The following is a 16939-nucleotide window of genomic DNA, read 5'->3' on the forward strand; positions in this document are numbered from 1 at the left end:
AGTGCTAATATTATTGTTTAAAAATATTATTAAATTTTTGTTTCAAGTATTGTTGTAAACAATTTCACAATAACAATTTTTTCAAATTTCAAAAAAATAATAGTTTGAAGTATTTATTGCTAATTATTTTGTGAGCTGCTCATTTTTGCATTGGATTTCATTAAATTAGTATTTTATTGAAATTATATATATGATTTAGTAGATAGTTAATTAATATTAAATATTGTAAAAGTGACATTTTGAATTTTATGAAGACAAAAAAATGCGGCATTGTAACTACTTCGTTAGTTTTCGGCTCTGTTCGTACGTATAGCACCTAACTTTGCTAATTATTTTTTCTTTTTCGGAATACTTTCAGAGCAAGTTCAGTACGTGGAGTGTTCGGTGAAGTTGGCTGAGGTATTTTTTCAAAAGTCTAATTCGATTCTAATTGTTAACAAAAATATAAGAAATTTTCAAAAAAAAAAACATTTGCATAAACTTAATCTACAAGTACACGGTATTATTATATATTTAAAATATTAGTGCTGTATATAAACTAGATTATATATTATATTAGTTGATTATTACAATTAGTTTCTGGACAAATGCAGTGTCATTATTTGCTTTTGTACTATGAAACATGTTAAATTACTGTAGTACTTAAAATTTATTTAGTCGTTAATTTAATGGTAGAAATAAACTTTTTACCATAAGGAAAGAATCAGTCTTCAGTAATATTATTGAAGTGTTTGTTTGATGTATACGAATATAATTTCACAATATTTTACAATTTTAAAGTATTTTCGCAACTAGTGTAGTATGTAGAGTTCGCTTTCATCGTAAGTTCCCGATTCATTTCGTTTTGTTTCTTTCCGCCATTTTGTTTTACGATTATCTGTCCTTTCGTTGTTTAGTGTGTTATGTGCTTTTTGATTTTCGCAAATTCTTATGTGCGCAACTTAGTTTTTCTACTAACCGTGAATTATTATTAATGTATTAATATGTCAATTTTATTTTTTTAACTAGATATCATATTAATTGCTAGCATCAAAATTATTCCGGCAGTGCTATAAACTAATTACTGTAAAAAGTTATTTTCCAAATTGGTAGGGATATATACGCTATACAGATGTCCATCTAGCATAACATTACCACTTTTGTAATCAGTGTATTGAAATTTACAGACTAATTACTGCTTTAAGGCTGAGTTAGTCGGTAGATACCGTAAGAACTTAAATTCACAACCATCCAAACCTGTCTATTTGATAGGAACGAAATTAACAAAATTCGCCGCTTTTGTTTATTCCGTTCCTACCAAGTACAAAGGTGTGGTTGATTGTGTATTTCTCTATGGCTTAAGTTCTTACGGTACGTGCCGACTAAGTGAGCCTTTATATAGTATTGCAATTTTTGAATTTACATTGAAAGCAACAACAAATGCTGTGATAATCGATGAATTTATCGCCTGTGTAACATGCCTTTAACATTTGAAAGTAAGAACAAATATTAAATTGCCGTTAATTTGGTCGCCTCATCATCATTTTGGCATCACAGTCCATGATGGACCATTGCCTCCTCTACAATACGCCTCCATTCATCTCTGCATATCGTGATTTGCAAGAATTATCAGTAAAAATCTGTTATATGTTTGGTAGATTATTTCTATGAAGTCAGTTTGTGCTTATATAACACGATCTTTCTGCTGACCATTGTTAGGAATGTTATATCAGAAGCCAGTATTTTATTTTTATGTTCAATAAATATCGAAATTAGCGTCTAGTTTTAAGGTATTTTTTAATTAAAATATTAATGGCATAGCGCAGTTTCTGTTTCTGTTTCTGTTTTAATAAAAAAAATATTTAATAATCGGAAAAGTAGTGTACAATTATCAGTTTTTGTATGTATTTATATATTTAAAATATGTAACAGTTTGCAACTATAGCTAATAATGATAGCAATAAGCTGTATAAAGTAAATAAAACCTTAAGTTTAAATGGAAATATTTGATATATATTAAATTAAATTGATAATAAGATAGTTTTTGCAATCATTATTTATAACATTCATTTTTTATATTATATATTATTTTAATCGGAAATAAAAGATTTGTTATATTTAAAGACTAGCTTCCTGGTCAGTTTTTATGTTGTCACATATTTATAAAGTAATTCGTTCGATTTAGAGAATTAAAGAAAATACAAATTTATTTTTATTAAATTTTAATTATTATTTTAATGAACACTGTACACCGTTGTCAAGTTATCGGTTAATAAGCATTTCAATTGGATGTTAGTACTTAGTACTAGGCTAAAAATTGTGCAATTTTATTAAACCAGCAATTTCTTTTTTTAAAAATTATTACAACACAAAAACTTACCAACATATTATATAACATTTAAAATAATGTTTTTTTTTTTTGCATTTTGATTATATTTTTATTCTTAATAGCTATACGCGCTGTATTTCTTTTTTCACAAATTCTCTAATAATAAATTGTGGCTTGATTATATTATAGTTCAACGTTTATTTAAAATACTATTTTTAATATACAATATACGCAATGTATATATATATATTCTTATATAAATTTATGTACCATAAATTACAATTATTTTCTTTTAAAGTGTATTTTTATATTTCTATTTATATAATATTTATATATAAATTTCTTGTATATTCATTACTTATATATATAATTTTTATTTATAAATTACATTAAATTATTTGTATATTGATACAATTCTTGTGATAATTTTTACAAACTTACCCACTTTTTCTAGAAAAAATAAAAGGTTCTAAAATTCTGTTCATAATTGTTTTGTTTTTGGTTCTGACTTTATTATTATCGTATAAAATTGTGCTATCCAACTTTTTCTTAGATTTTATTGCAGATATAAATCTCAATAGATTTACAAAATTTGTTTCCATAAAAACCAATAGTATATTTTTTACAGTTAAACATAAATATTAGTAAATTCAAAATCCTAGGCTTTCAAGTTATTTCTAATTAGTGCCACTGATCTTAACTTGGATTTGACAATTCGATTTTGAATTTTGAATTTTTTCTACTTCACCCAGTATACCCTGAGGATTTTATTAATAAGTCTTTATATTTTGTTAACAAAAATTCATATTGCATTTTGCATTAATTGTGACTGAAAAATATATTTTAATAAATATCTTTTTATTGGTTAATTGTTTATTAGCATAAAATTAGCAAATATTTTAATCAAATTTGTTATAACTATTAATAATAGTATTGGAATATCAAATTTAAGATAATTAAGATTGGAAAAAATTATAATGTGCTGAAGTTTAGGTTATGACGACGACGGTGCTTATAGAAATCCACCTATTCCTATTGACCCATTGTGTTACCGTACCAAAATTGGAGAGTTTTGAATAATCCATTTTTAATTCAAATTTAAATTTTTGCCATCCTTATATGTACAATTATACTCGTATATTATTTTTGTGTTGATTTTTCAATATAATAGCAAACATATGAAATAATTAAAATTTATTTTTTTATTTTATAATATGTTATAATTGAAAAATTTACTATAATATTAAACAATTAACCAAAAAATTAAGTATAAAATTAAAACATTTTAGTATAAAACATATATATTCATTATATTAAAATAAATATACATATATGTAATATTATTGTAGATTGAATCCTTTCTAAATATCCTAAATCTAATCCATCCTCATCACATCACATTTTCTCTCATTCAATTATTTTGTTGATAATAGTTTTAAAAGAAGTAAAACGTAAATTTGTAAATATCATTTATTTAAAAAATAAATATTTTCTTCTTTTTAATATAGGTATATACTGTATAATGTCTCTTCAACCAAGCGTAAGACCACGTGTTCGTGTTCCTTCACCTCAACTTATGGGAAAAGTTGGTATTCGTCCTGTCATGACATTTACGGGTCCCAGGGTTAGTATTTCATTATTACTTTTGAACAGTTCCCAAAAAATGAAATCAAAAAATATATATAATAAAAATATTTTATTATAAAAATATATTTAATAAATAAAACCTAATAAATATAAACCACAATAATTATCAAATTTTATTATAGATGTCTTTTCGACCAAGGATTCCACCTTCTGTTAACGTTGTTAATAGACCATCGGTAATTGCTGATACCTTTAAGCCACGCGGCGGTTCAATTTCTGTTCGTCCAAGGGCAATATTAGCATCACCACAGGCTGCAAAGCCTGATTCTAATGATTCTGGTATTAAGACACGATATATGTTATTTATTTTTAGTACATTTATTTCAACCAAGTAAAAATAAGTATTAAATATATTCTAATTTTTATTTTTCTATATAAGTACCAAATTTGATTCGTCGTATTTTAATATCTCCATCTATTCCGCACTCGCCTTCAAATTTGTCGTCATTTTCGTCAACTTCAACTTCATCATCTAGTTGTACTCAAATTGAAAACTCCATAGCTAATCGTAATGTTTTTTTTTAACTTTTTTGTATTTAGTTTTTAGAAAATTAATAAAATATTTTTTTTATTATTTACTATAGTTGGTGTTGTTGCTGCTAAGCCGAGAGGTAATTTTGAAATAAATATGTTTTTAAGTTAAACACTTTACCAATTATTTCTTAAATTTTTTCTTTCAAAATAATTCTAGGCAAAGGGCATGGAGGACGTGGTATTTATAATATTTTATAAGAATATAAATAAAATACAAAATACTATATATAACATAATTTTTTTGTTTAATACATAATTTTGTTTGTTTTTTGTTTCTAATTAGGTGGACGTAATCGTGGTGGCCCGCATACACCGTTGTTGGATTCCTTGTTTACACGGCCACAAACTTGTGTTTCCAAAATGGGTGAAACTGGACGCCATGTTACTGTTGATACGAACTATTTCAAGATCTTAAAGAAACCCGAATGGAACATTTATCAATATAGAGTAGATTTTGTACCGGAAATAGATATGAGCTTTGTTCGTCGTACATTAATTCTCCAACATAAAGCAAAACTTGGTGGATATATATTTGATGGGACAATGCTTTTTACTACTAATGATTTAAGAGGCACTAAAAAGGGTCATTATCATGAATTCCATCTAACGTCTGAGTATCGTGATGGAAAGACAGTGCTTATTAAAATTAAACATGTTGGTATTGTCGATGCAAATGAGGCTCAACTGTTCCAAGTATTGAATTTAATCTTACGTCAATCAATGGGTGGACTGGATTTACAACAAATAGCTCGTCACTTTTTTGATCCTTATGCTAAGGTAAATGTGAATACAATTTTTTTTATATTTAATAATGCAACTACTAAATATTCTTAGGACTAACAAGAATTTTTAGTTTGATAAATTATAAATGTTTAAGCTAAGGTTTTATTACTTAATGAGATCAAAGGGAGATATTATACGTTTTAATCTCTGTGCTGAGTCAGTTGCGTTGATTAATTGGCTAAATGATTACATAAATTATAAAAATTATTGACACGAAGAAAATTAAATCTTTGTGATTAATCCAAGAAGTTTACTTTAAAGTACAATTTTTTAAAAATCAAATTGAAGCAGAATATTTAACATTTATCAAAATCCTTTGCCCAAATTATGAATCAAATTCATTGATTATTCAGACCTATATACTACTACTCTTACTTTGTAATGTTCTCAAATTTATATTAGATATATTCATTTTAAAATAAACATATATCATATATAAATATATATTTATTTCACACCTAATATGTATACTTACAGATTAGCATTGACCCGTATCATATAGAAATCTGGCCAGGTTATATTACATCCATTCGTCAACATGAGCGGGATATTCTTCTCTGCACTGAGATTACACATAAAGTTATGCGCACCGATACTCTTTACACCATACTTCGTCAACTAACGGTCGAAACTAAAGACTATCAAAAAGCTTTTAAAACTGAAGTTATAGGTAAGCAACAGACATAATCTATGTTATACATATGAATACATGGATCTTATTTTATTTTAGGTTCTATTGTGTTGACGGACTATAACAATAAAACTTATCGTATAACTGACGTTGATTTTACGAGTTCTCCTCTATCGACATTTTCATTGAAAGATACAAAAGTTTCATTTGCTGAATATTTTAAATCGGTAAGTTTAGGTTTCACATATATACAATTATTACTATAAATAAAACCAATTATTATTATGTACAATAATAAAACAAATTGGGAACAAATAGTTCCCATTCTTTTAATAATTTATTATAATCCGTCTTAGCAATTTACCAGTAGTTAAGTAGTACAAGTATTATAGTACGACTATTATTAACAACTATTGCGATTATTATAACAGTAGGAAGCTGATAGCTATAAATTAAAAAATGTAGTAAGAGTTCATATTCTGATTTAAATAAGGCTAAAATAGTTCTTTGCACCCTTTACAATTGTATAACGATCCTATGCTTCTCATAGGAGTTAAAATTTATATATATAATTTATATATATAATTTACATATATAATTCATGTGTTTAATTTATATATATAATTTATATATATTCAATTGTATTACATTGAATAGTATAATATAATATTATAAATCATAATGTAGTTTGATAGTGTACATTATTAGAAGACATAACTATTTTATGTAGGTATCCAAAGGAACAAAACTTACCATATTTACAATTTTTAAAACTCTCATTTGAGCACAACAAACTTTTCTATCACATACGTCCTACGTCCAAAAGGACCGAGGTGCTTTTCGGGATGTTTTTTCAATTACCACGCCACCAAAAAACAGCACCAGAGGTTGAAATTGAAGACCCAATCCTTGCTTTATGGACTCTTTCAAACAAATTTTCCTTCCAGCTAAGTTAAGTTTAGAGTTGAGTATGAGACCCAGATATTCTTGTTTAAGCTATTTTTATCTTGGTTAAGAAAAAGAAAGAAATTATAGGCCTACTAGTAAAGAGTATTAACTCATTTTTATGTTGAGTTAGTTATAAAACCATATTCACCATATCATTTTTTTTAGTGACTGACAAAGAGTTAATAATATTAGATAGCAACTGTGAAAATTTGTTCAATGCGTTGATAGCATATTCGTTCACATAAAAAAGTTATAGCTCTGCATCCAAATTATTTCAACATTATTATTTTATCATCATTGATTGTCATTATTACTATTAATTATCATCATTTTTATTATTAATGATCATTATAACCGATTATCATTTTTATTATTAATACTCATTATCACTGATTATCATTATTATTATTATTAATTAACATGATCACTTATTATCGTTTTTATTATTATTATTTATTACTATATTTATTTATTATTATTTATTATTATTATTTATTATTATTATCATTTTTATTAATAATTATTGTTATTAATTATTATTATTATTATTATTATTATTATTATTATTATTATTATTATTAAGTATTATTGTTCTTATTATTAATTATCATTATTATTACTATTATTATTCATTACATATTTCATCACTATTCTCATTATTAATTAAACAAATAAATGATGTATTATAATGTTAGAATTGTGAAAGATACTCTAATATAAAAGATTTTAGATATATATACATATTTATAGTACATATACTAATGCACCTTTGAAATGTTCCAATATTTGTAGCGTTATAATCTAATCATAACCGACTCCAGTCAACCAATGTTAATATCGAAACCAACCAATAAGCATATACGTGGTGGTCAAGAAGAATTTATCTCATTGATTCCTGAGTTCACGCGTGCAACTGGTATAACTGATCATATGAGAACAAACGTTCGGTAAGTAATATTTTTTCTCATATAACAACAGATGAACTGTTATTCCTTTGATATTTATTTTAGTTTCATGAAATCGATGAGCGATCATACTCGGCTCAATCCGGAAATGAGACTTCAACGCTTGAGAAATTTCAACGAACGTCTCAATTCTTCTGCTAAAAGTTCAGAGGTTCTTCAAGAGTGGAATATGAAATTCGATAATGATTTACTTAAAATTCCAGCACGTATTTTACCCTGTGAAAAAATCTTACTAGGTCATGGTGTTCGGTATATATGTGATGAGAAAGCTAACTGGACCCGCGAGTTCAGAAACTGTTCAATGTTTTGTAATGCCGAAATAAGTCGTTGGCAAGTAATCCTCCCATCACGTTGTTGTCGTGAAACTCAATTGTTTGTTCAAATGTGTATTAAAGTAGCAAGAAATATGAGTTTAGTACTGGCCACACCAAAATAGTAAGTACTTATAAATAACTATAAATTATATCATTTAATATTAAAGACGAAAAGGTATTAATATTTTTTATATACATTGAATTTATTTATTGAATGTTTTTGCTTAAAGACTAACAATAAGTATTTGAACCTTAAAACTACTTATATAAAGATTATTAAAACAAAAAAACTCCTTATATATGTCATATGATATATATGTTTATCAAGTCAATTGATTCCTTGTCAGTAATATTGCAGGAAACTGCAATGTTTAGTTTAGTTGTATTTGTGAAGGGAATGAACATTGTCACTTGTTTGTGGATTTTTTAAGAGGACTCTAAATATGACGACAAGCTTGAATAACCTAATATGCGATTTTTCCGAATGTTGTGGGCCTGAAACGGGCGGCAGTAAAATTTGTTCTGTTGCTTCTACAACAGTTCGAGAAAAACTTACTATTGCTTTATTACCCAAGCCATTCTTACATTCTTGTCTCCATTCATGGCACTTTATAACTTAAAAACCGTTTAACAATGTACTTCAATAAAGTATGGAATGAAATAAAGAAATTAAGATAAATACGAGATCATATCTCATAACTTTAACAATTCGACGCCTGTCATTAAATATACTTGACGTTATGGAAAATCAGAATATTCACCTTCGGAGTGTAATTTAAACTTTATTAAACGCACCTGCTCAGTGCGCATTAATAGTTTAACAAGACATTGTCTTAGAAATAATTAATTAGAAATAATTAACCTTAAATTTATTTGCTTTGTTTGTTTTTAACTTATATAGCATTGAAATGGATGACGATCGTAACAACTCTTATACAACTGCAGTGGAAATGGCAACCTCAGAGGATCCTCAAATTTTAATGATTGTTATTCAACAACCCAACGAGGAAAAGTAAATATATACGAGTAATATACATATATCTATATAATTTCATTATTATAATATGTTTCAGGTACTCTGTCATTAAAAAGAAGTGTTGCATCGATCGTCCTGTAGCTTCACAAGTTGTTACTATGAAAATGATAGCACCTACTTCAGAAAAAAGTGCAGGTTTAATGTCAATCGCTACTAAAGTTGTCATACAAATGAACGCCAAACTACGTGGTATACCATGGATGATTGATCTACCACTCAAAGGTCTAATGACAATTGGATTTGATGTTTGTCATTCTTCTAAGGATAAGAATACCTCATATAGCGCCCTTGTTGCCACAATGGATGTCCGCAGTTCATCAAGATATTTTTCGGCTGTTAGTAAGCACCAAAAATATCAAGAGCTTTCAAATGATATTATACTGCATTTCGCATTCGCTTTGAGAGCATATAGAAATGAACACGGATCTTTGCCTGAACGCATTTTATTTTATCGTGATGGTGTCGGCGATGGTCAACTGCATCAAGTAGTAAATACTGAGCTTAACCATTTACGAATCAAGGCACAAGAAATCTATGAAGCGGCTGGAAAACATGAAATTGGACCACGTTTAGCTTTCATAGTTGTTTCCAAACGTTTAAATACTCGCTACTTTTTCAGCAATAATAATCCACCACCAGGAACAGTCGTTGATGATGTTATAACATTGCCGGAACGCTATGATTTCTTCATAGTTTCGCAAAGTGTGCGTCAGGGTACGGTTTCTCCTACGAGTTATAATGTAATTTATGATACCATGGGTCTCACACCAGATCGTATACAAATGCTCACATACAAAATGACGCACATGTACTATAACTACACAGGTACCTGTCGTGTCCCGGCTGTTTGTCAGTATGCGCATAAGTTAGCTTATTTAGTTGCTGAAAGCATACATTGTCCACCCTCTCAATTACATGAAAGAAATTTATACTTTTTGTAAAAGTATCTTAATTTTTAATTTCTTTCACATTTTATTATTTCACATTTAATTAGATCCTTAATTATACGATTATATAATTAATTCCATGATTATATAATTAATTACGCGATTATTGAATTAATTACATAAATATGTAATTAATTACTTAAATTTAATATAATAAAATTACATAACACACATTTAATTACATTATTAATTACACAAATTATTACTTAATTCATTACACAATTGAAGATTAAATTTAACTTACGTGGTTAAGTATAAAAACGGACTTCATTTCAGATTTCATCAAATTATCAATAATAATTTAATGAAATTTGCATTGAGTTTTATTAACTTAGTATAAAGTATAAAGTATAATATCGGTTTTAATTATTCAATAGTTGCAATGTATTATGGCAATAGTTAACTATACCAATGGTCGAGAACTACAGTACATGTTTACTACAGTGTAGTTTAGTAGTTCCGCCCACTGGTGTTACACAAAGTTTTACACTTACGCCCATGTGTCATTCAGCTCAGCTGTTTTGTTTGAGGAGAAAACCGACCGACGCATTTTTTTTCTGCCCTGACCTACTAAACATTTTGCAAATTCAAATACAAATATTAAAATTTTGTAATTTTAATATTATTAATATTATTGTTATTAACAATTATGAACGTTGATAAAACTTGTTTAAAATATTTATGTAAAAATAATGAGAAATTCTTATAAATTTTTCTAGAATATCTCAATATTTATGGTATAACTAAAGCTGTAAAATATTCACAATGTATTTAACAAATGTAACAAATGTAACAAATGTTAAGTAACTACAAATAAAACATAAATTTTTAAACAAATTTAACATTTTTTATTAATAATAATAATAGTGTCTTTAATAAGGAGACTATTAGAAAGTGCTTAATGTTGGTGGATAAATCTCGTAGCTTGTATTTAACCTTTACAGTTCATTCAATATTGGGAGTCTTCCCAGTATCTGAAGCAGTCCACGATGTACCCTATCACCAAACGATAGCATGGCTCAGGTCCAATTCTTTTACCTTGGGCTACTTGTTTAGCGGGAGGGACAGTCAGCTATTTCGTTGCCTTCATTTCCTTCACGTTCCCAAAATTTACCACAAGGGATAACTTGGTTATGTTGTCCCAGTTTAAGGAGATTCATGAGTTTAATGCTGGTAAGACCTACTTAACTGTCAGATATTTTATAGATTGTCAATCAATTTGTTTGTATTTTCAGATGAAAGTCAATTTTGATCGTTCTGTATACCAGATTTGCAAATTATCACTTATAAAATTCATTTTTTCTGCTCAATTTTCTCAATTGAAAATGTCTGCTGCATTGTCCTGCTCAGCATCACTTATATTTGAAAGTTTTTAAGAGTTAAGCATTAAAAATCATGATTTTTAACATTCATAAGATCTGTTTCTTCTATGCGATGTTGAAGTTAATTAGCTGTAGTTGTATAAAATTAACGACTATAGCGTTTGGAACTGAACCAAGCGATTGGAAGCGAAATCTTCATATCGATTTCATAGTATCGATATGATGATCAACGCTTCCCTGCTAGTGTTTTGCAGAGTATCTGTAAATAATTATAATTTAATATTAATAAAAGTTTAGATAAATACACGACAGAAAAATATATGTTGGAGGTGCTGTTGTTGTTATATATGTATATATTATGTACTTTGTATATAACAGCACAAAGTCCCAGAAAAAACGGAATTACTGTAACTAGCTTGCTTCCAATTAAGACTTAACATATGTAAAACAAAAACACGGTAATTCTGTAGCAAAGAAAGAAGTGATTAACGGCATATACACCTTAATAAAGAATTAAACGAGATGGGGATTTTTCAAAAATGGTGAATTATTCTTCCTGGTTGAGTACAGCGAATAACTCTAAGAAGTAGCTGTTTCCGCTTCAGACTGCAGCTCGTTAGCTTACAATGTTCATCATATGTTAAATCATCCTAAAACACAAACAAAACTGAGCCCAATTAAGTTTTGCGTCTGCTGAACGAAGGTTGTAAGGTTGTAAGATCCTTGATCTAAATGATAGATAATCTCACTATACGCTTTTCTTATCCATCTTATTTTAATTAGCTTATTTCCCTCTCCAAAACTTTAGCATTTATTTCCATTACTTTTAACACGATACGCTTGGTGTACTTTTATCTTCCTTACTCAACCTCCTTCCTATTGAGAAATATAATAATATAATGCTACATGTACCTGCTACCGAAACACCGTAAAAACTGTTTAAGAATGAAAGAGCCATCAGAACCAGTTAATGCATTTAAGCAACCTTTTAACTTATATTAGTAAAAATTGTAACGCTTAAGAAATGGTTTGGAGCTATGTAGTATATAGGAATAGCATCACATATAATAAGTAGAACCACTTGTTCACACAGACAGTTGTAAATAATAATCGATGATATAAGAGCAGTACATATTAGCAAGAACACTAAATACAAGAGGACTTCTGAACTTAGCTTTTGAAAAACTTGTCTCCAAAAACAGGCCGATCCAGAGGAACGCTTTGTGTTTGTTCTCTATTTTTGTTTTTGCTTGTAAATTTCATATAAAATGATGCATTTTTAGCTGAAGAGAAAGAGTACAATATTTGTTTACCTTTGTTTTTGTTTTGCTATATTTTCTTTTGGAGACATGTTAACACCGTGCGTAGTCAGAATTCAGTTAGACATTTACATCGTTTTAAAATATATTCCTTGGATCAATATAAAAACCTTTCCTTCGTTTGAATTAATTTAATTACTGATTAAATTATATATATGTTTTAATATTTTAATTGCTTTTTGTGAAAATTTATAATTGTTGTTTGAACATGAAATTTGCAAATGTATCTAGGAGGTGATAGGAAGAACCCTTTAAGCACAAGCTACGCTCTGATCATATCTTACAGTGATAAGAGTAAACGAAATTAAAAGCATTCAGCATGAAAAGGTAAACATAAACATAACATTGAATAAATATACGTGTCAAGATGAAAAAGCAAATTTCGTTGATTGAAATTCATGAACTCACATCACACTCTCTTCCCTCTCTCATCTATCGGTAACCAGTTTTCAAGTTCATATATTTTCAATCATATATTTTAGGAAAAATATACAAACAGAAAGACTATGCATTATATTTAGAAATATTGGTTCCCTACTCTTGCGTACGAAATCATATAGTATCCCAGCCAGGATTTACACGATTCATTTATCGCCAATCGTCAAATTGCGTCGCTTATGACTCGCCTTAACGATGGTTAAGCGATTGTTCTCTCAAAATTGCTAATTTGTTCTTTTTATCTTTTGTGAAATATAATATTTACGTATGTATGTCGCTTTTGTTTCTCTATTCTTGAAGTGCAATTATTACTCGCCTCGACGATTGTTTGGCGAATGTGTTTTTAAGTTACTCCCTTATTACGCATTTGGACGATCGTTTAGCGATTGTTGTCTCAAAATTTATGTATATGTATGCTTTTGTTAATATTAAAGTGCAATTAGAGTGTTACAGTTGTGTGTGAAATTTAAATAAATAAATTTTAATATTTTATTAAAATTATATATATTTTATTAAATTTTAATAAAAAAATTTTAATAAATATGTGGCTAGTTTGCCACACAATGTTTATTTCTTACTGCTAATGAATTATTTACAAACTTAATGTTAATTATTTATACGATAATGAAAAATAAATTAAAATAAAATGTGATAGAAGAGTCATTTGTTACGCTTCTAAGCGACGCATAAGCGACTAATTTGTTACGCTTCTAAACGAATCACGGATGAGCGGACAAGTTCTCACAACGAAAGCATCGTCTGCGACTCTCAGACGCGCTCTTCCGCGATTAAATTGCTCAGCATTACTATTCGCGGAAGACTCTTCCGCGATTGAAAATATTTGCTGGGATGTGTGCAATAAGTACGAAGAATAGATGTGTGAAGCTTTTTGTCTATTGTGTTGGTTAATTAAGGCAAATTGTTGCTGGAAACCTCGAGCATTGATTAATGCTACATTCACACATGTATCAATACGTAAAAATGTGAACTATAGAGAGAAATCAAAATCAATTTCTACACAGCCAATGCAAAATCTCCGCGTTCCTATTGAATAGCATAATGTGTGTAGAAATGAAATCGCTTGAGTTGAGAAGTCCTCTCGTATTTAGTGTTCTTGATATTAATATCAGAGACCTTATAATAATATTAGGGTTTTATATATAAATATAAAGGAAATTATTTTAGTAGTTATTCTCTGATCATATGTGACAAACTCCACATTCCACACATGTGTTCCTCACATATGGTTCTGACAGTTCGTAGTGGATTGTAAACACATGCGATGCTATTTGGGATGTGTTGCCTTGTGATTGTATATTAAACTTAGTTCGTTTATAAATAAGAATTGCTTATATTATTTGTATATACATATGTATGTGAAATATTATTAAACGATTTTAAACAGTTAGTTATAATGTCGGTATCAGTTGCAACCAAAGCGCCACCGCTTACGTACAAAGTTCTAAATGAATGCTCGGCGACAAAAGCACGAGCCGGTGTGATGGCACTGCGGCATAGTGAAGTTAATACACCCGTCTTCATGCCCGTTGGTACACAGGTAAGTGGGTATTCTACAAAATACTTCATAAATGCTAAATAAAATTGTATTAAATTCAAGGGTACCATGAAAGGCGTGTTACCGGATCAGCTCATTGAATTAAATTGTCAAATTTTATTGGGAAATACATACCATCTGGGTATGCGACCAGGCATTGAAACGCTACAGAAAGCAGGCGGCTTGCATAAATTTATGAGTTGGCCGCGTGCTATACTTACGGACTCAGGTGGTTTTCAAATGGTGTCATTATTGCAATTAGCTGAAATTGATGAGAAAGGCGTTAATTTTCGTTCTCCGTACGATGACACGATGTGTATGTTAACACCTGAACATTCCATACAAATACAAAATACCATTGGCGCTGATATAATGATGCAATTGGATGATGTGGTAAAGACAACAACAACGGGACCACGTGTGGAAGAGGCTATGCAGCGTACAATACGTTGGGTGGATCGTTGCATTACAGCGCATGCACGCGATGATGAACAAAGTTTATTTCCCATTGTGCAAGGTGGTTTGGATACAGCATTACGGCAGCAATGTGTGGCGGCATTGAAAGAACGTAAAGTGCGTGGTTTTGCTGTTGGCGGCTTGAGCGGAGGCGAAAGTAAAGATGAATTTTGGCGTACGGTGCACACTTGCACTGATCTCTTGCCAAAGGATAAGCCCCGTTATCTTATGGGCGTAGGTTTTGCAGCTGACTTAGTAGTTTGCGTAGCACTTGGTATTGATATGTTTGATTGTGTTTTTCCTACACGTACGGCAAGATTTGGCTGTGCTTTAGTACACAGCGGTCAGTTAAATTTAAAGCAAAAGAAGTATGAAAACGATATGTGCCCGATCGATGAAAACTGTATATGCAGCACATGTAAAACATATACACGATCCTATCTGCATCATATAGCCACTGTTGAAAGTGTCTCCTGCAGTTTATTAAGCGTGCATAATATTGCTTTCCAGCTGCGTTTGATGCGTGAAATGCGAGAAGCAATACAACGTGATCAATTTCCACAATACGTCAAGGATTTTATGGCAAAATATTTTGTAAATGAAACAATACCAAAATGGATTATTGAAGCGTTGGCAGCTGTGAATATAGATTTAGAAATTAATAATGAGGCAGTGTCTGCTCAAACGTAGTAATAAACATCTATTTCAATATTATAAACAATTAATTTACACTTTTTAATTTATATATGTTAATAGAAGTATATGTTTGTGTCATTGAAACTATATTGATTCCTAGAAGGATATATTTTACCCAGATTCAGATTGCATTCTTGTTTGTAGTTTCTGTTGTAAACTTTTGACGATTTTCACAATTATTAAAGCTACCCTTAGGAGTTCGAAATTGAACATAGAAATGCTGTCTTAGATAATAAAGTAATTTAGAACATAACAATAGTTAGCGATGTATAGTAATAGTTAGTATAGTTATAGGTTAGATATATCATCCATCATCCGTAACTATACAGTCCATGTAGGACCTAAGTCTGTTTAGCAACAGTCTTCTATTGTTTTCTTGTTTTTGTTTTCGAATTTCTTATGTTCATTTCTTCTAAGTCTTGCTGGACACTGTCTTTCCATCGTTTTCTTGGTCGCACTCTGCTTCTGTTGTTTCCTACTTCGTTCTCATAAATTTTAAGCGGTACAGGTTAGAATGCTCATATCCAGCATTGTTAGCACAGGTTAGATATATATAGGGATAAATATAGTTTAGAAAAAACCTATAGTCTTATACTAAAAAGTGGTTCAAGATAAGAATGTTGCTTAGGTCAAGAAACAAGTTGGGGGTAACAATATACATAGTTTACGAAAAAAGCAGCTGATGCAAAAAAGTATTACATTAATGAGATATTTCAGAAGGTGGATAATTAAAGCAAATGGTGAAGAAATGAAAGCAAGATGTGGAAACCAAAATCCAAGAAAAATATAAGCCAGTAATATAAAAATAGAATGGGCAGATAATATGAAATGCCTAGGTCTAAGTTTTTAGAGAGATACACTTGTCTAAGCAACATAAGGTTCTAAAAACTTCTAATATAACACAGAATACTCTGAAACTATTTTCATAAAGAAAATTGAACGGGAAACATAAAACTGCAATATTTAAACATAATGATCGTAGTTAAATTTAATGTTTTCTTTCTTGAGTCTAACCTGACAATGCCATTTTAATAATCTAA

General features: G+C 29.2%; 2 protein-coding genes across 4 annotated transcripts; both read left to right on the forward strand.

Annotated features, from left to right (window-relative positions):
- The first annotated feature begins 240 nt into the window (after positions 1–240).
- LOC119679540 (protein aubergine-like) lies at positions 241–10157 on the forward strand. 3 transcript variants are annotated; one of them, XM_038091953.1, is made up of 14 exons: positions 241–399; positions 3817–3932; positions 4078–4234; positions 4335–4463; positions 4540–4566; positions 4647–4667; positions 4773–5266; positions 5750–5942; positions 6003–6130; positions 7644–7798; positions 7862–7959; positions 8020–8251; positions 9032–9142; positions 9204–10157. In XM_038091953.1, the coding sequence occupies exons 2-14, from the start codon at positions 3831–3833 to the stop codon at positions 10105–10107; spliced, it is 2751 nt and encodes a 916-aa protein (XP_037947881.1). In that variant the 5' UTR covers positions 241–399; positions 3817–3830; the 3' UTR covers positions 10108–10157. The 3 variants fall into 3 exon arrangements, with proteins under 3 accessions (XP_037947881.1, XP_037947880.1, XP_037947879.1); XM_038091952.1 differs by having other exon boundaries at positions 7862–8251; XM_038091951.1 differs by having other exon boundaries at positions 241–499; positions 7862–8251; positions 9204–10107.
- A 4272-nt stretch (positions 10158–14429) lies between these two features.
- On the forward strand, positions 14430–15922 carry LOC119683998 (queuine tRNA-ribosyltransferase catalytic subunit). Its single transcript, XM_038097928.1, has 2 exons — positions 14430–14750; positions 14811–15922. The coding sequence occupies exons 1-2, from the start codon at positions 14607–14609 to the stop codon at positions 15891–15893; spliced, it is 1227 nt and encodes a 408-aa protein (XP_037953856.1). The 5' UTR covers positions 14430–14606; the 3' UTR covers positions 15894–15922.
- The last annotated feature ends 1017 nt before the right edge of the window (positions 15923–16939 follow it).

This window comes from Teleopsis dalmanni, chromosome 2 (assembly GCF_002237135.1).
Source record: "Teleopsis dalmanni isolate 2A chromosome 2, ASM223713v2, whole genome shotgun sequence".
In the NCBI taxonomy this organism is placed as follows: Eukaryota; Metazoa; Arthropoda; class Insecta; order Diptera; family Diopsidae; genus Teleopsis; species Teleopsis dalmanni.